The sequence below is a fragment of the Oncorhynchus nerka genome, linkage group LG9a, assembly GCF_034236695.1.
Source record: "Oncorhynchus nerka isolate Pitt River linkage group LG9a, Oner_Uvic_2.0, whole genome shotgun sequence".
NCBI classification, from domain to species: domain Eukaryota; kingdom Metazoa; phylum Chordata; class Actinopteri; order Salmoniformes; family Salmonidae; genus Oncorhynchus; species Oncorhynchus nerka.
In genome coordinates, this window is record NC_088404.1 from 27441860 (window position 1) to 27462506 (window position 20647).

The 20647-nt window shown below is 42.0% G+C and overlaps 1 protein-coding gene across 4 annotated transcripts in view; it reads right to left on the minus strand.

Moving 5' to 3' along the window:
* Positions 1-2924: 2924 nt before the first annotated feature.
* LOC115134139 (casein kinase I-like) overlaps positions 2925-20647 on the minus strand; it is a 57423-nt gene continuing 39700 nt past the window's right edge. Inside the window, exons 7-14 of one of the 4 annotated variants that reach the window (XM_029667816.2) lie at positions 20125-20210; positions 19716-19800; positions 15796-15944; positions 15396-15503; positions 13266-13379; positions 11295-11401; positions 8748-8771; positions 2925-8141 (exon numbers count right to left, since the gene is read on the minus strand). In XM_029667816.2, coding sequence (XP_029523676.1) covers positions 8090-8141; positions 8748-8771; positions 11295-11401; positions 13266-13379; positions 15396-15503; positions 15796-15944; positions 19716-19800; positions 20125-20210 — 725 coding nt within the window. In that variant the 3' untranslated portion in view covers positions 2925-8089. Of the gene's footprint in view, positions 8142-8747; positions 8772-9088; positions 11402-13265; positions 13380-15395; positions 15504-15795; positions 15945-19715; positions 19801-20124; positions 20211-20647 lie in introns of those variants that run through there. The other 3 variants (XM_029667817.2, XM_029667818.2, XM_029667814.2) reach the window with 3 other exon arrangements.

Here is a 20647-nt window from a genome sequence, read left to right on the forward strand (position 1 = left end):
CACAATGCTGTGATTGCTACCAAAGGTGCTTCAACAAAGTACTGAGTAAAGGGTATGTATACTTACGTAAATGTAAAATGTCAAAATCTCTTATTTGCATAAAATGGACAGAGACCAGTCTCAAAATCAATCAGCAGCGTTTATTCTCGAGAGTACTGAACATGATACAGTTTACCACAGGTTATAAACTGAAAATGCCAAGGAACAGACAGTCATTGTTCTACTAATTGATTATAATTACACACATTATATTCAGTACTAGGATTAAAAGAAAATTCATCATACATCTATACAGTAACATAATAGTATTATGATTAGTCAGTCCTGATTGAATGTATACATAATTAGTCATTATTGATTAAAAAAATCCCTTAACACAAACGTCACGCCAGTGTAAGCCTACGCCAAAAACAGCCCTTATTTTAAGTGTTTCTAAAAAATGAATGGTGGAAAAACACTTGGAAGCAGTTCCCTATTTGACTGCTAGGTTTTATGGGTATTATGACTCATACTATGGTACTCTATAGCCGGTGCAGCGAAATGGTTGTTATTAGCTCCTCACGGGGTCTGTAGTTACACCTCTAGCACTGAGATGCAGTGACTTAGGCCTCTGAGGCACTCGGGAGCCCAATGTACACCAGATAAATGTACACAAGATATACTAACAATGTTATGTACAGCAGTAGATATATTAGTGAGCTATGCCAAGAATTTAGTATATAAATAAATGTGGGGTGTATAAACTGTAAATAAAATGAAGTATTCAGTGGCCATTTTAGCATGTAACAACACTAAACAATGCATTAATTGCACTATAACAGTGACAAACGGTGCCCACAAACTGTTAGGGCCTTCATAAAGCTGTCCTAACATCTGACCACTGCTACAACTGGCTATCAGCGGAGCCTTGTCTGGCAGCGAAACAGTTAATTCATTCTCATTTACTGCCTTTAAAAAAAACAGCCGATATGGCTGACTTGCTTGAACAAATGTGGATTCTAATGACAATTGTGATGTACAAACTATGGCGTAAGGAGACGACAAGCGGATAAGAGGCAATCCGTAATTTCGATTAAGACATTAAGCGAGCTAGGATGGATGTAACGTTAGTCAATATAACTATTTGTTTAGCTCTAATGAAATGTACAGCAACAGAATTCAGAACATGGGCCGTTCTTACAGTGTTCTCCCTGTAGACCAAGTCAGAACCGTAGGATAAATAAAGGGGGCATATAAGCAGACAATGAAAGCTCTTACAATATTTGATGATTACATTTCTCTAAAACGGGTAATAGACCACATGTGCACCACCAAGTTAGAACAGTAGGCAAAATTAAGAGGGGTAAATAGACCAAATTATTAGGGTGGGGCACATGGGCTACTAACATCTTACGTCACAACATACACTTAGTATTACTTTCTTAGCTACAGTATACATATCTCCCTGGCATATTACATAATTTATGCAGCAGCATGCAATACATTTTTGGACTCAGCGTTGTTGTGCTATGCTCACTTGAACAGGAAGGTGGTGTGGCGGTCCTTTCGTGGGCAAACACTGTCATCAAACTTTGTCATCGGTCTGTCACTCTCTGAATTTATGGTGCTTTCAAGACAAACCAGGTCAAATCATGAAGTCAGTGATCTTCAGGTCAGCTCTAGAAAAAGGCCAGAGTTCCCGACTTGTATTCCGAGTTGAATGACAGTTCAAAACACCCCCCCCCCCCCCCCCCCCAGAGTTCCAAGCTGTCTTGACAGCATGGCCAATGTATTCAACCTTTTCTGTCCCATGGTGTTGCGTGTGAATGTTTATTATTTTAAGCTTGGAAAAGAGACCCTTTCAGACAGATGTTTTAAATTCTTAAATTTAAGAGACCCTTTCAGACCACAAATCCTCTCCACCAAATAGCAGGCAGGGGAAGCAAAATAGTGATTGCTTTGCCAGTAGATTGTCGACGTGATTCATGACTGCTCGTCTGCCTATGGTAGCTATAACGTGATTTTATCTGTGTACCAATGGCATTGACCCTTCTTGGACAGGCACTTCTAATGTAAATCTATGGCAGCACCCAAGGTGCTTGAATTTTCAAGCTCTCCCTGCAATGACCTAGTGTCCCCATGAGTGATAGAACACTGAGCCAATCACGGCACAACTAGATACCAATGCCTACGCTCTTTTTTTTTCCACTGGCTGTCCCTCCCCCACAGAAAGCACTGAGCTCGGCTGAAACACCTGCCTTTAGAAAGCAAGAGACCATGTTTGTATGCAACTTTATTCACTCACTACATTTGCCTTTACTTTGTTTGCAAACTTATACGTGACCCATTAATTCCAAAATAACATGCAAAACTGTCAGTGTGGTGAGACCATTTCAGGTTTTTAGTGACATACAGGCCAAGGAAGTTGAAGCTTTTGACCCTATCTACTGCTGCTCTGTTGATGAGGATGGTGCTCCCTGTTGTCCATGATCAGCTCCATTGTTTTGTTGAGGGATAGGTTATTTTCCTGGCACCACTTCGCAAGGGCTTTAACCTCCTCCCTGTAGGCCATCTCGTCATTGTTTGTAATCAGGTCTACCACAGTCATGTTGTCAGCCAACTTTATGATTGAGTTAGTCCTGGGTGAACAGGGAGTATAAGAAGGGGGCTGAGCACACACCCCTGGGGGGCACCCGTGTGGAGAATCAGTGTGGCAAAAGCATTATTGCCTAACCTCACCAACTGGGGGCGGCCCGTCAGGAAATGTGGATTTATTTAGAATCCCAATTAGCACTCTTCCTGGGGTCCAGCAACATGAAGGCAGCTATATACACACAATTAAATATAACATTTCATAACACATTGTGTCTTCATCAAATGAAACTACAAAAGTTTATTTAAATTTGAATAAACCTCAAACTTTGAAGGAACCACTGGGCCAAGAGTAAAGGTTAAGAGAGATTTATTTTTACATAAAAAAGGGTGCAAACTTGATTTTCCCTTTAAGTTAGGAGGGAATAAAAAGTATGATTTTGGAAAGGTCCCAAGACACATTTCACTTGAGGTTTCTGGGGGCGAGGGGGGGTAGGCATTAAGACAGAAAGAGTCGAGACGCCGTTTCTTTCTGGGTAAAAAAAAAAGAAAAGAAAAAAAAAGGGGGTTTTCACAATTGGAGCCCTTAACCAGGTTAAAGCATTCAAATACATTTTGAAGTAACATTCATGTTTCAACACAGTAATATTCATAATACAATTGTAATACTTGACTCATATTCATAGCTTTGAAACTATTACCAGAACAGGAGACAGCGTTGAAGAGGGAGAAAAGAAAAACGGATCAAGAAAATAGACTCCCATTTGAACATAATCAACTTTACATAATTTACAATTGAAAATAAATCAGTACAATATTGCAGTCTTGTCTCTAACCACTGGAGGTCTACAGTTTAAGCAACTCTGAACGTAATGTCGGAAAAAGTCTACCTCATTTGAGCAGTCTTTGCAGCTCGTGCCCTACACATTTCTGTGGACAAATGCAAGCAACCGTCGATAAATGGTCTCTCCAACACTGAGGAAGTGGAGAGATTGTCTGGAACGACAGTGAGAATGAAAAAGGAACCAGCAACGATGAAAATGGTCGTTAAGGCCCCGATGGACCCGTTTCATTCAAGCAAGATATTCTTTAAATACACAAAGCATACCAGTACAATAATAATTGTGCTTAAAGCCAATGAGAAAACCTCCGGTTGAATTAATCTACCCCTAGATGCAGAAGGCATGACGAGGATACAACTGGTCAAAGCCATCTGACTCAGTGTCGTCTTCTAGTTCCGGATGGTGAGGGTACAAAGTCATGCCCCCCCCCGTAGCATCTAGTTAATTTAGAGGTGACTGTACATATGTACATGTTGCACAAACTGTGGCAAAACATTTCAAGTATGTATTAAAGTAAGTGGTTCCAATAATAAAAAGGAAGTACAATGACAAGAAAACAAGGATGCCAAAACAATAACTTTGGTTGTTGGGATCAAGCAAGAAAAGGTCAAGAATACTTAATGAAAGAAATTATAATCTGTAATCATAAGCAATATTACAATAGTAGAAGCCTCATGAATTCTTAGTCACGTAAATGATCTAAAGCAAAATAAGACCTTTTATGTAATGTCAGAAATACGCAACCATACCAATTCTGAGATGGTATGGTTGTTACACAAGCACGGCCTGGGAAGACAGCAGGTAAGCAATAACATGGCAAAAAAAACAATATTTCTGAATGGTTTCTGCAAAAGCACTTGCAATGATACAGCTAACCCACCAAATGCCAGTGTCTAAAATGGCACCATCTTAAGAGCAGAGAATAGGGCTCAGGTCTACAACATGTTAACTTTTCAGCACCCTTGGCACCAGAGGAAGGTTAGAGGTCATGAAGCTGGCACTGGGGGGCAAAGACAGATGAGAGAACAAAAAGTATGTGTGCGAACTAGAGACAGTAATGGCTTTTCTCTGAGGTATACATATTCATAGTCAGCGCATCCTGATACAGTGAGTGACATCTCAAACAAACCCTACCATCGGAGGAGGTTGTGTTAACATGTCATGGAGGAAAAGGAAGGTGCAGCGTCAAAATTACCCCCAGTGGGATCAGAAGGCTGCATGGGCAAATATATACTGCCATCAGGGAGCGTGTGGGACTCCGGTGAATAAGCCAGTAAAAGTCCTCTGGTCTTCACTAGTTACCCTAGCCACGAACTCATCAACACCGACTTCTACAATTTATGTTCTTAAAAAATTAATTTTAAACCTACCTCTAACCACAATGATAATATTATGCCTAACACTAATCTTAAATTAAGACCAAAAAGTGTCATGCATTTTTACGATATAGCCAATTTTGACAATATGGCTGTGGTAACTAGCGGAAAATACATCCTCTGTCCTCTCAAGAAACCCTGGGGTCAGCACCTCCATGCTGCACCAGTGTCATAGAAAGTTTAAAGGGCTGGGATAAATACAGTCCTTTCTCTCTTCCTTAAAGTAATCACTGATTGGACATGACTAGAAAAGCCATTTCTATCAACTGTCACGTTATATCACTAAGTACTTCAAGGAAGGGAGCAAGCCAACAAAAAGAACAAGGTGAAGGAGAGAGGAAAGGAGAGAGCAAGAGAAGGAGAGCGACACCACATGACAACAGCCTAAGCCTTTTACCCACTTCACAATTATCCTGGTGTGGTCAGCAGCGATGTCTAAAAGTCTGAATGATAGGTGGGTGAATCAACTGACCAATCCATGAATTAAGATCACTCACAAGCACATCATTTAGTCAGACAATGGCATTTGAGTAAATCCTGACATTCCACTACTTGACTAAGACTCGTCCCACATCTTTCAATTCAAGTACATTTCAAATAATTTAAACTGCTGAGATACTTACTCAAGACATACACTTTCAAGGAAGAATACGACATTTGCACACAGTAAAAAAAAAATTAAAAAAAACTTTTGTTACTCAAAAATATACATAGCTTCTGTTTGTCTATCCCTATAAAAGACAGCTAGGGAACTGACTCCAAAGATAAAAACGTATCATACAGTATCACACAAGCCTGTGTGTCTGTGTACAAGGGAGTTATTCAAAGAAGCATAAGGAAAATGACAATTCCTCCAGCCTCGACTCAAAGCCACAGAATTCTTTCCACCATTTCCATAATACACAAGTGAAACAGTGGATAGTATCTAGATGGTAGAGAGCGAGGCTGGCATTCTAACTGCAGTCAACAGTAGGTACAAAATAAGTAGTGCACTCAATCGCTGTTTAAATACCCCCCCCCCATGAAAAAGCAAGATAATTTATAATGATTAAAAAAATACAAATTACAGGACATCATACATTTTCAGTTCACATTGACAACACAAAACAAAATAAATTGAAAACAGACAAGATAACCACTCCGGAGTAAACACTGAGGTTTACCAAAAGGGTAGAATATTATTGTAAAATGTAGCATTTCACAACCTCAAATGTTTTGACTGCAGAGGAACACAAATAAGCATATCTGAAGAAAAAAAAAAAAAAAGGTCCTTCACTTCCTTTTACTCTGATGACCTTAGATGATTTGTCACGAGTCACATAAAACTGTTCCTGTATTTGAAATCTTCAAATTCTGCTTTCTCAACCTTGTCTGCACTAAAATTTATTTAAAGTGAGAGACCAGTGTCATCTCCTAAAACGCAACCATTTCCACAGGCTAAATAATTTTCACCTCTAAGGGGCATTGAGGCAGCTGTTTAGTCTCCCGCTCTACAGCTTCCATTTCTTAAGTCCAGGTCTTGAGCGTCGACACCACAGCACAGCTCCATTTTTTTGTTCTATCCCAGCAAACACACCTGATTCAAAAATAATACTCAACTAATCATTAAACCTGTAATTAGTTGATTCAGGTGTTCCGGCTGGGCTAGAACAAAAATATGCAACACCATAAGGTACCCCAGGAATCCAATTGAGCAACACTGCTCTATAGGAACCAGACTTGTCAACATGTCTTCTTATTGGCTGGTGTGTTGTTGCAGTGAACAGATGCCTATCCTGATAGGCTCTGAAGAGAGGTGGTTTGATTAAGGCATTACATGGTAAGGCCAGCAGGAGGAGCAGTAGCATCTAAATCAATAGGAGAGCCAAGTCTGTTCTCCTTGTCCCAGATTCAGTACACAGACAGACAGACTGGAGGTAGAAGCCACCCTAAAGTGTACACCTGGTGTCAGTTCATGATAGCCCAATCCTAGCTTTAAACATTGGGAGGTAAAAAAAAAAAAAAAATCTACAACTGACTATAGATCAGCAGTTGGAAGCAACTTTTCCTAAATCCGCACAGACACAAAGTTAGGTGTTTGTGGATAACAGGGACCAGTTTACAGGTACTGGCAATGTTAGCAAAAGCAATGTGAAATGCAACTCATAACAGATCTATTGGTGATCCCCCCCCCCCCAAAAAAAAATTTGGGGGGGGGGGGGGCCTGAAATTGAAAAGCTGAAAAGGAGTGGGTAATAATGACCAGTGCATCAAACATGGATCTGGAATACAAATCATTTTCAGTTAAATCTAAATCTGGTAACATAATAGGTCCTCTGTCCACACACATCCCTTTGGTCACTCGCTGCGTTCTAAAATTTTCCTTGCATATCATTGAAATTAGCACAATTGTTTTTAACACAAATATGGAGGCAGAAGGCAAATTTAGTGATTGTTGAGAGGTGAATTGGTACTCCTCAGGTTTTTTTCTGGCAAGGATGCGTTAGAAAAGTGATTATTTTGGTGTTCCCTCCTTTTCTACCATTTCTTTCTGCTTTGACTACTTATGCCAATCCCAAGTCAACCTGCAGACCATTCTTGATAGATTTGAAATAACCTGTGGCATCTTTGCAGATCTACAAGGGACCATGGAGGTGTCTAGGGTTGAAGCAAGGTTACTTCAGGACTAGGAAGCATCATCTATAATGCCTTCTTCAAAAGACAGTCAAACAGGGCTTAGTGGGAGGAGCTTCGTGGCATATGAACCAATTAGCAATTAGGGCACATTCACACATTCAAACAAACATCCACACCTACGCATGTAGACATAACTTTGTATGAACAAAAAGCAAATGGGACAGCTTAAGAACGGCTTTTACTGTGGAGGTGAGTGGGTTTGGAGAGAGAGAAAGAGGAGAGAGACACACAAAAGGCGGTAGAGGTCTATAGACTGCTAGACTGGTCTCCTCACGCCCGAAAAGAGAGATGGAGAGGGGAAGACTTGACTTTTGATCTCCACTTGAAAAAAACAAAAAACAAACTGGGGCAGATGAAGAGATGTCCTCAGGCATCCTCCAGTATTCAGAGGAAAGGTCAAAAGTCAAATTTAGTCATTCATCCACCGAGAAGGAAAGAAAAGAAAGGACTTTGTGGCCAAGGTCTTCATGTGTATAGTAGTTCCATTCAGTAGGTCCAGGTCAGTAAGAATCCCATTTCTCTTGTAATAACAAGTCTCTCTCCCAACTCCCTCCCAGAAATGTCCCTTCGTTAGTTTCCTTAAAACTAAACTCGCTCAGCGACACCGGACAGGGTAGCAGGAGATTATTTCTGCCGTGGAGTGTTCTTCCGTTTTCGCTTGAAGAAGCAACAACACCTGAAGAGAAAGGATTAAGAGACAGAAGAGGAAAGTTACTTGACAATCTATATCTTTCAATATGCTGAAATCACTCCAAACTTACTCAACTTCAAATATGTAATTAATGTGAACATTTAACAGTTATAAAAATGGAGTGCGAGAGTGTGACGTGAGAAGAGAGCAAGCATGTGATGGGGAGGGAATAAACCCAGACTGTATGCTACCCAGCTGGCACAAAACGTTTCCGTAATGTTCTACAATTAGATCGAACAAGGTTGCAGGCATGTAACTGTATAACCAACGTTGCAGTTCTTTGTGAACCCCATACGAATGCCATCACAAATCCGTTCTTGACGGAGACAAGCGGCTATGGCCTTAAGTCTTTCCACTTGAGCTACATAATCATACTTCAGCTCTTCTTTGTAGTGTGAAAAGGATATTAGTCACTTCATGTGAGAAGCCTCAAATCCAATATGAAAGCAACATTGTTATTTGTTTAATGGAATGTCAAGGGTGAAGCCAATAAACCAACACAGTGCTGGATATGTTGTCTGGTGGTATTTGTTTAGTGCTAGTCTGGTCCACTCCCTTTGAATGGCTGATGTGTATGGGAGTGGGACTCACCACAGGTTGAGCATTTTCACGCAGCTACAGAGAGAGTGTGAGGAGAAAAGACAGATTAATACTGTACAGAGATCGAGACAACGATGTAAGATAGTCCTTGTGCAAGGTAGAACCACATGCATGCACACACACACAAAGAGTGTGGCTAAGGACAATCATCGCAGTTCATGCAAGAGAAACTAAAACAAAGACCGAAAGGTGAAAGTATGAGGGGAATTTTGTTATTTTAGCTAGAAAGTATATTTTTAGATTCAAATAATTCAGATAATCAGAAATTGTAAGAATTTTGCCCCATATCATAATTGAAACTGAACCAAAATATGTTTTTTTTTGCAGATTATCAGTTCACCACCCGGTCCTGACAGGTTCCTGCCACAAGAGACAACTTGTTTGGACATGATTTTATCCCAGCTCAGGCAGTTTGATTTCTTGTATCTAATACGCTTTCACGGTACTTCAAACTGGTTGGAATTGGACAGTTAGTCAGTCTCATGGACTGAGCAAGAGTTATAGTAAAGAAATTATCCAAAATACCACTGTCATAAATCGTCTTCCGATACATTTCTTCAACGTCTTCACTGACATTTTTAACCTCTCCCTGACCCAGTCTGTAATACCTACATGTTTCAAGCAGACCACTATAGTCCCTGTGCCCAAGAACGTCAAGGTAACCTGTCTAAATGACTATTGACCCGTAGCACTCATCTGTAGCTTTGAAAGCCTGGACATGGCCTTCATCTGCAACTGGATCCTGGACTGCCTGACGGGACGCACCTAGGTGGTGATGGTAGACAACAACACATTGACCCTCAACACAGGGCCCCTCAGGGTTGTGTGCTTAGTTCCCTCCTGTACTCCCTGTTCACCCACGAATGCATGGCCACGCATGACTCCATTACCATCATTAAGTTTGCAGAAGGTGGTAGGCCTGATCACCTACAACCACCAGGACAACCTCTTCCTCAACATCAGCAAGACAAAGGAGCTGATCATGGATTACAGGAAATAGAAGGTCGAGCATGCCCCCATTCACGTTGACAGGGCTGACGTGACGAGAGTCGAGAGCTTCAAGTTCCTCAGTTTCCACATCACTAAGGATCTATTATGGTCCAAACACACAAACGCAGTCATGAGGAGTGCACAATAACGCCTCTTCCCCCGCAGGAGGCTGAACAGATTTGGCTTGGGCCCTCCGATCCTCAACAATGCCTACAGCATCACCACTGAGAGCATCTTGACTGGCTGCATCCCCACTTGGTATGTCAACTACTTGGCATCTGACAGCAAGGCGCTGCGCAGAGGGTAGTGCATACGGCCCAGTACATCACTGGGGCAGAGCTCCCTGCTATCCAGGACCTCTACAACAGGCGGTGACAGAGGAAGGCCCTAAGAATTGTTGAAGACTTCAGCCACCCGCAATAGACTGTTCTCTCTGCTACCGCACGGTAAGCGGTAACGATGCACGAAGTCTGGAACCAACAGGACCCTGAATAGCTTTTATCCCCAAGCCATATCCCCAAGCCATAAGACAGCTAAATAGTTAGTTAAATAGCTAACTGGACTATCAGCATTGCACTAACTTTATTTTACTCATCACATATGCTACTGCTACATCCAAACGGCCTCAAGTGCAGACCACGTGTACGGTGTCGTGTGTGTGAGAAGTTAACTGATGTCAACGTTGTGAACAGAGGGACCCATGGTGGCAGTGGGGTTATGGTACGGGCAGGCATAAGCTATGGACAACAAACAAATTAGCATTTTAGCGATGGCAATTTGAATGCACAGAGAAACCGTGATGAGATCCTGAGGCTCGTTGTCATCCCATTCATCCACCTCTATCGCCTCATGTTTCAGCATGATAACGCACGGCCCCATGTCGCAAGGATCTGTACACAATTACTGGAAGCTGAAAATGTCCCTGTTCTTACATGGCTTGCATACTCACCAGACATGTCACCCATTGAGCATGTTTCTGACAATATGTTTCCTCTCAATATCCAGCAACTTCACACAGTCATTGAAGAGGAGTAAGACAACATTCCACAGGCCACAATCAACAGCCTGATCAACTCTATGCGAAAGAGATATGTCGTGCTGCAAATGGTGGTCATACCAGATAGTGACTACCTTCCTGATCCACGCACCTACTTTCATTTTTTAATTTAAAAAAAAGTTCTGTATTCCCATTCATGTGAAATCCATAGGTCAGGGCCAAATACATTTATTTCCATTTACTGTTTTCCTTATATGAATTGTGTCGCAGTAAAATCATAGAAATTGTTGCATGTTTATATTTTCGTTTAGCATATTATTCAGTGTTTTACTTTTCTATTATTTCTCTTTTCTTTCTCTCTGCATTGTTGGGAACTGCCCGAAAGTAAGCATTTCACTGTTAGTCCGCACTTGTTTACGAAGAATGTGACAAATAAAATTTGATTTGATTACAACTAAAAAACGAAGTGCTTTCGAAAGGGACAGATGACCAAGCAAAAATGGGGAGAGAGCGAGCTAGCTATGACGGAAGAAAAAGCGGCAGAAACGTACTTGGCCTCATCCACCACCTCCACGTCGGCCTGCGCTGCGATAGGTGCGTTGGAGTGGGCCGTCATTGGGTCATCGGCATTCAGTTCCCCATTGGTGGAGCTGACCACCTGAGGCACGTGGGAAAAAAGTCATATCAGCCATGCAAAAATAAAGATAATTCTACTAGATGACTAAATGCCAACATTGACATTGCGTCGTAAGATTACCAAAACACTGTCATGATCATACTATAGCCCAAAGTGTCATGATAACATCTTGTGACAAACAACTTAACTCTGTCACGAGTCACATAAAACTGTTACTCATGTATGCATGTTGGCTAGGTCTACTGCTAGCTAACTCAGTTTTGAATTAGTTTATTTAAAAATGTGTCTTTCCCCCACTCCAAATACAAACATACATATGCAAACAACAACTAAATAAACTACATCCTCTGCCCAGACCCGTACGCTCACACCTCCATCCTTAGTGCCTGCATTGTTTGTCACATGGCCTTATATTGTACCAATTTGTTTTTCCTTGGTCGCAGATGCCATTTCAATAATCGATCATTCGATTTTTCCATTGTGTTAATTGATTTCCACGTTGTCATACGTTTTTTCCAGATGAGTGATGAGAATCGTCCGGTCCATTGGGTATCACTATACCCTCATATGCCATGTCTTTAAATATGCATAGACTGATTAAAATTAAGTTTACATTGTAATACTTCTGACAGCCAACTTTCTAGCTCCACCCATACATTTAGGATTTTATAGCATTCCCAGAAAACATGGATTATTGAATCATTGTTAGTTTTACACTTCAGACATGACTCTGCCGTTGTGCTGTAGAATGGGAATTTTTTCACTTATGATAAATTCTATACATTAGTTTATACTGCATTGACATACATTTTCATTAACTGCAATTTCATTAGTTATGCGCCAACTTTTCCCCCATCTTGTGCCAATATCAGTTATTTTAAGTCTTGGTTAAAATAGTTAGGGTTTTTTTCTTCTAAGAGATTGTCAGTTGGATATGCTCTCTGCAAGGTTTGGTATATATCTAACCTATCATATGGACATCATTTTCTGACCCAAATAAGATTCCCTCAAGGTTGCTCTGATGTTCAAAATATTGTGTGATATGTAACTTAAGTTGAATGTATTTCAAATTGGTCAGTTCAAAATGACTTTTTAATTCTGTCATGGAAATGAATGTATTTCCTGTTACCAAGTCATTTACAGTTTCTATGCCTTTAGTTTATCCATGTGGACCAATTTATCTGTGAATTCTGAAAAGCTATGCTAGCCAACCATCTTAACTACAACTAATAGTTTCAAGAAAGCGTAATGCCAGTTGTCATAAGCTGTTATGACATCAGCTCTGTAATGACTGCTTACGGCATCTTGCCCGTTCGGTCACAGACATTACAGTAATACGTAGGCCCTCATGACAGAAATATAAACTAAAGTCAAGTTACTGATTTCCCTCCATACAGCTTAGACACTTCCAGACATCCATGTGTGGTGTCATTTATGTGGCTCATTAGCCTTTACTCTACTCCCGGTCTCCCTTAATGGGAAAGGATCTTGCTTGAGTGTGAGTGAACATGTGTCTTGTGGGCCTTGTGAACCGGTCTCTCCCTGTCTGCCACCTCAGACTAAATGTCTGCATGCTGCTATGAAAAAGCTGGTCCCTCCCTGTCTTGCTCCTGAACACAACATGTTAAACATCATTGCTGTTGATCAACATAACATAATACCTTCGCATACACAGTACAACATCTATCTTAAGAGCAAAGAGCGGGTGAAAGCAATGTGGCGAGGGCCCCACCTATGAAGAGTTTCTGCCATATTGCTTTCATCTTTTATGTCCCTTCGTATCTGTGGGCTAGAGGGCTATCAAAGACATAGGCAACGAAGCAGGTTTTTTGGTTTGGAAGCCAGCCACTAAGTAGTAGTCGGTATCTCAGTGGTTGGTGTATACCTGCACAGAGCCTCCATGCCTGTCTGCGGCCAGGTGGGAGCTGCTCAGGTAGGAGGAGTTTGTCTGCCGGTGGGGCTGTGCATCCCATGCCCCTCTGCGGTCTGATGCTGCCGTCTGGTTGGTTGGGGAGGCGGATGGGCAGAGCAAGATGTGGGTGGGCGGTGCAAGTGAGTGAGAGCAGTAGGTGCCAACAGGCCATGCAACGCAGGAAAACAAAGAAAAACAGAGGTGAGACGCATGGCGAAGCTGGGAATACGTGTAAGCAATTGAAAACAACCAGGTCAAAACAAAGAAAGTATGGCAAAATTAGAAATTTAAAGGTAGACTCAGCAAAATGACGTTGCCACAAGCAGCATCGCCGATATCGAGATGAGCGATATGCAACACTTCACTCTCATACAGTATCTGCGCATGTGCAAAGGTTCGCGTCACGTGGTGGATGTGTGGTAGCCACGGGACCAAAACAGAGGATAAGTAGAGCCTCACGTTTCAACACTAAGTTGTTGCGGAAATTGACCCTTAATCTACTTCATATGGCTGAGTCTACCTTAATTTGATTTCTGATTTTAAAGCAAAACATTTTAGACAGTTATAAGAAACCCTGTATGTATGTTTGACATCTTTTTCTGTATTACCATATTTTATAACCCTGGTGGCTTTCCTAAGAGACTTGCATTGTTTTTGTCCTGGCTACATTGATTGAGTAGTCTGGGCCAGCAAGCACTGCTTTATCCCCCAATGTATCTCGTTCATCACTGTTCCCCTGGACAGGACAGGTTGCACGTGACAGGACATTGAGGGATTAGCTACTAATAAAGTTGTTGCAGGGGGCTTTGGCAGGGGTCTTATGCAGTCTGGGAGCTTTCAACTGGTAATTACTGCGAATTCATTTCAGACTGGTTGTCATGTCCTGTATTGCGGGTCTGAAGTCCTGGCTGAATAAAACGACTCGTGCTTGGAGAGACTGATGGGGTGATATGCATCGACCTACTCAAAACCAAGGATGTTTCCTTTATCTCCCCCTCTCATTTCTCTCCTTTTTTCTACCTCTAGTTCTCTTCAAGTCCACTCTGCCTTATGCACCTTCCTCTGTCTCCCTCTACCTAAATCCCCCCTCCATCTCAATCCCTTCCTCTTCCATCTGTCTCTCCAGCTTGCTCTTACAATCCCTTTTTGGCACATACTGGAGCACCAATGGAGACACAGGTGGGTTGTTGTTCAGAGCTGAAGCAATGATTAGAGATAAGTCTGGGACTCCTGGGCGAAGCGCCACACACACTCACGTAGAACTACTCTAGCTGCAGCCAATCAAATTTGAGACAAGCTTCACTGCCTGTTGGGAGCCATAGCTGGAGGACTTCCAACTGTAAAATTCCTTTTGCGTCTCTCCATGCCTCTTTCTGGTTGAACACAGCCAGGCAGAGGCGGAGATGGACGAGGTATTTTGGTGCCAACAGCAACTCATCTAAAAGATCAGCTGAGACTACATGTTAGGTTCTAATTTCGACCTGAAAGCTCCTTTTGCGTCTGTCTTTTCCAAAAGCGGAGATGCTGAGAAATATTATTTTTTACTAGAACTGTTAGAAAATCAAGCCATATAGCACCAAACCAACCGAAAAAAGACTTGAGAGGAAAGCTCGAAGTGTGTGGAGTATAAGCAAAGCCACCCAGTTGGAAAAAAACTATATGGACTACTACTCTTTTGCCTTAAAATTGTACGAATTTAAATGGTGTTGGATTTACTGTAAACTGTAAAGCTTGTTGAAAGCTAAGGTGATATATTTAGACAATCCCAAACCCATAATCACAAGTCTTACAACTCCGTAGCATTGAAACTAATTCTACAGTAGGTCACTTATACAAACATAAGGTGTTCAAGCAAGCAATACTTATTCATTGTCCTTGTGGCTGGTAAGGTGAGGACCAACACCATTTCAATCTCCTTTAATTTAGGAATTGGCTCTCCTATTGAGAAATTCCATGTCCAAATCAACTGACAGGAATTAGTATTGACTAGAACCATGCACATTTTCTTCACAAGGATTTGTATATTCATGAATTTGTTGATTCCAGTAGATTTTCTTGGCTTTTTCAGATGAACAGGCAGAGCTGAAGTGAGACTGTGTTTACCTGGTTCCGTAGGGGTTGTTGCTGAGAGGGCCTGTCTCTGTTAGCGTTGCTTTCTCTCGTGATGGCAGACGCACCCGAGTCCACGTTGACGGCCCCCACTGGAGTAGGCTGAGAGAAAGAGTGAAAGCGAGAGAAAGAGACTGACAGGTAAACAAAAAGGCTCAAGGAAATATATATATTTTTAATTTTTTCACGTGTTTTAAATTCTCTACTTTTTATTTTCCAACTTTCCAGCTATGAAAGGTACACAAAAAGTTATTATACAAAAACAAAAAGGAATTAACAGTTAGCAAGCTGCTGCAAATGAGGACATTTACTCTAGTCTTTCAACAGCTGCTATTTGACAATTGTAGTTGAGACTACACTTATGGTATTTAGCACGTGAACGCTAGCTACTCACAATCGGTCTGCCATCCCAGTCGTAGGTGTAGTCAAAGGTGTATCCTTTACGCTCAAGCAGCTCGGTAAACAGAGTCCTCAAATACTCGTAGTCGGGCTTCTCAAAGAAGTCCAATCGCCGCACGTAGCGCAGGTAGGTGGCCATCTCTTCTACAAATGGGGAAACACAGTCAATATGGTTCAGGCAAAACAAGAGGCCCATCTAGTCATACCTGACAATTGAGTGCACTAAGGCCATATTTTCCCCTCTACTGATGGTTTGACACAAAAACTGCTGCTTTATTTGTAAATATTTGTAAACAGCTTGTGCATGTTATATCTAAGGAAGTCTCTCAAGGTTTTGCTCGCCTGAGGTAAAGTATATCATGATAAACTGTAGACCACACCATCTACCTAGAGATTTCATCTGTATTTTTCGTAGCTGTCTACATACCACCACAGACCGATGCTGGTACTAAAACCGCAATCAATGAGAAAACAGGAAAATGCTCATCCAGAGGAGGCGCTCCTAGTGGCCGGGGACTTTAATTCAGGGAAACGTAAATCAGTTTTACCTCATTTATATCAGCACATTAAATGTGCAACTAAAGGGGGGAAAAAAATCCTAGACCACCTTACTCCACACACAGAGACGCATACAAAGCGCTTACACGCAAAAATGAAAGCATGAAGCACCAGTGACTAGCTATATAAAAAAAGTGGTCAGATGAAGCAGATGCTAAACTACAGGACTGTTTTTCAAGCACAGACTGGAATATGTTCCGGGATTCTTCCAATGGCATTGAGGAGTAGAACACATCAGTCACTGGCTTTATCAATAAGTGCATCGATGACGTCGTCCCCACAGTGACTGTACGTACATACTCTAACCAACAGATCCACAGATGATGCAAGCTCTATTGCACTCCACACTGCCCTTTCACACCTGGACAAAAGGAACACCTATATGAGAATGCTATTCATTGACTACAGCTCAGTGTTCAACACCATAGTGCCCTTATAGCTCATCACTAAGCTAAGGACCCTGGGACTAAACATCTCCCTCTGCAACTGGATCCTGGACTTCCCGACGGGCTGCCCCCAGGTGGTATGGGTAGGTAACAACACATCCGCCACGCTGATCCTCAAATTGGGGACCCCTCAGGGGTGCATGCTCAGTCCCCTCCTGTACTCCCTGTTCACGCATAACTCCACGGCCAGGGACGACTCCAACACCAGCGTTTACTTTGCCGATGACACAGCAATGGTAGGCCTGATCACCGACGAGACCCCCTATAGGGAGGTCAGAAACCTGACCGTGTGGTACAAGGACAACAACCTCTCCCTCAACATGACCAAGACAAAGGAGATGATTGTGGATTACAGGAAAAGGAGGACTGAGCACACCCCCATTCTCATCGGTGGGGCTGTAGTGGAGCAGGTTGAGAGCTTCAAGTTCCTTGGCATCCATGTCACCAACAAACTAACATGATCCAAGCACACCAAGACCGCCGTGAAGAGGGCATGACAAAACCTATTCCCCCTCAGGAGACTGAAAAGATTTGTCATGGGTCCTCAGATCCTCAAAAGGTTTTACAGCTGCACCAATCGATGGGGTGCATCACTACCTGGTAAGGCAACTGCTCGGCATCTGACCGCAAGGCACTACAGAGGGTAGTGCGTACGGTCCAGTAAATCACCGGGACCAAGTCGTAAAATTAGTCCAAGACACCAGCCAACCTAGTCATAGATTGCTGTCTCTGCTACAGCACGGCAAGCGGTACCAGAGCACCAAGTCTAGGTCCCAGAAGCTTCTAAACAGCTTCTACCCCCAAGCCATAAGACTGCTGAACAAGTAAACAAATTGCTACCCAGACTATTTGCATTGCTTTTACTCTCGGTTTATTATCTATGCATAGTCATTTTAATAACTCTACCTTCATGAACATATTACCTTGACCCCGGTGCCCCCCGCACATTGACTCTGTACCGTTACCCCCTGTATATAGCCCGCTATTGTTATTTACTGCTGCTCTTGAATGATTTGTTATTATCTATTACTATTTTTTTTAAAGTTATTTTCTTAAAACTGCATTGTTGGTTAATGGCTTGTAAGTAAGCATTTCACTGTAAGGTGTAATACCTGTTGTATTCGGCACATGTGACAAAAATTTGATTTGATTTATATAGCAAATGTGCCCACAGATTTTGGCACATGCTCTTCAGCCAATAGCTCGCAGATACAGTGCAGGTAGGCTACCTACATTATGAGATTATTATGGATAAGAGCGATTATGGATAAGGGCAGCCAAGCAGCAATCATCATGTCACCAGAATAAGATCCTCGCTATTTATTGGAATATGAGCACCTAGCTCATCACCTTACACATTCACACCCTGTGAAGTTCTCACAACGTATTTAATCTGTTGCCTAATAAACTGCATGCTTTCGAGTCGCGTAAGTTGTGGGAGGACCACACAAAATATTGAGTGACTACTTCAATATGATGGTTATATCAATATTTGCACATTTCTCGTATAATTCATTTTTAACGACCCAAAAAGACACCATGTCAAACGAATAAATTGTCGGCATTTCTAAAATTTAACCGGCAGTTCCTGTTTCCATCAGCCCAGTTGTAAATTTTGTCATGAAACAGCTAAATTCAACCGCATGAAAAGTTGATGGAAACATGGTGTCTTGCAAATACATGCTCTATCATTCACTCTCCTATGCGCCTGTCCTTCAAGAAGCATCTTCTGCTAACTTAACTTCTTTGGGATAGGGGGTAGCATTTTCACTTTTGGATGAAAAGCGTGCACAGAGTAAACGGCCTCCTACTCAGTCCCAGATGCTAATATATGCATATTATTAGTATTGGGATAGAAAACAATCTGAAGTTTCTAAAACTGTTTGAATGATGTCTGAGTATAACAGAACGCATATGGCAGGCAAAAACCTGAGAAAAAATCCAAACAGGAAGTGGGAAATCTGAGGTTTGTAGTTTTTGAACTCAGCCCCTATCGAATACACAGTGGGATATGGGTCATTTTGCACTTCCTAAGGCTTCCACTAGATGTCAACCGTCTTTAGAACGTTGTTTCAGGCTTCTACTGTGAAGGGGGGGGGGGGGGGGGCGAATGAGAGGGGATTGAGTCAGAGGTCTGGCAGCAGCCTCGATCTCAGTCACGCGCATTCACATGAGAGGTAGCTCTCGTTCCATTGCTTTTCTACAGACAACGGAATTCTCCAGTTGGAACATTGAACATTTATGATAAAAACATCCTAAAGATTGATTCTATACTTAGTTTGACAAGTTTCTACGACCTGTAATATAACTTTTTTAACTTTTCGTCCGACGTTCGGCTGGACCTGAACACGAGTTTGGATTTGTTTACCAAACGCCCTAACAAAATAAGCTATTTGGACATAAATGATGAACTTTATCGAACAAAACATACATGTATTGTGTAACATGAAGTCCTATGAGTGTCATCTGATGAAGATCAAAGGTTAATTTTATCTCTATTTGTGACTCCTCTCTTTGGCTGGAAAAATGGCTGAGTGTTTCTGTGACTTGGTGGTGACCTAACATAATCGTTTGTGGAGCTTTCGCTGTAAAGCATTTTTGAAATCAGACATTGGCTGGATTTGCGAGAAATGTATCTTTAAAATGGTACCTAATACTTGTATGTTTGAGAAATTTGATTTATGAGATTTCTGTTGATTTGTATTTGGCGCACTGCAATTTCACTGGCTGTTGGCGAGGGGTTCCGCTAGCAGAACGGGGTTAGCGGAACCCCAGTCCAAGTCCAGCTCGCTCTTGATTATTCTATTGTGATTATTAACTGTCATAACATGCAGTGCAAAGTGTGTGTTCTAGGAAATGTAACCATTTCAAAGGCATGTACTAGTGTCATGGTGGAAGATTGGCACAATACCTGGAAAGCTTTCACAGAGGACCTCAATGGGAGTGTTGCGCTTGGTGTCGCCAATCTTCTGGTATCGCTCTTTCAGGGTGTCAGCCTGTAGGTAGAAGGCACAAATTGAGTCCAAACATACTTTTGCCATCTTTTCTCCCTCCCTTCAACCCAATGTTACATTTCGCTTTCCCTCCTCCTAGCCAGTCTTTCAATCACCCACTTTATCGCTCCCGTGCTTCCTTTAGGTGAACATTCCTTCTCTCTCTCCCTCCTTGAATCACAACTAGTAGCGCATCACACATCATAGCAAAATGCTTCGCAACAAAAAACAAAAACAAGCATTTCTTATTGGACAAGCTCAGATAGTACCTCCCCATTTTGTGCCTACTGAACATGACCCAGCTGACATCATGCCTAGCGCCCCTACCTTGAGTCCTTGCCACGGCAGACTCCCTCGTAGGAAATACATGAACATGTGGCCCAGGGCTTCCAGGTCATCTCGTCGACTTTGCTCTGAAACAAAAAGGGAGGGGTGTCCGTTTTCAGCGGTGACCAATATATAGCCTATCTACCATACTCCTGTGTTGGAGGTCTTGCTCCACACGCACACACATCAAGTTTATTTGTACCATTTTCTACATTGAAGAATAATAGTGAAGACATCAAAACTACGAAAGAAAACATGGAATCATTTAGCATATTTTAGATTCTTCAAAGTAGCCACTCTTTGCCTTGATGACAGCTTTGCACACGCTTGGCATTCTCTCAATAATCTTCACCTGGAATTATTTTCCAACAGTCTTGAAGGATTTCCCACATATGCTGAGCACTTGTTGGCTGCTTTTCATTCACTCTGCGGACCAACTCATCCCAAACTATCTCAATTGGGTTGAGGTCGGGTGATTGTGGAGGCCAGGTTATCTGATGCGGCACTCCATCTTGGTCAAATA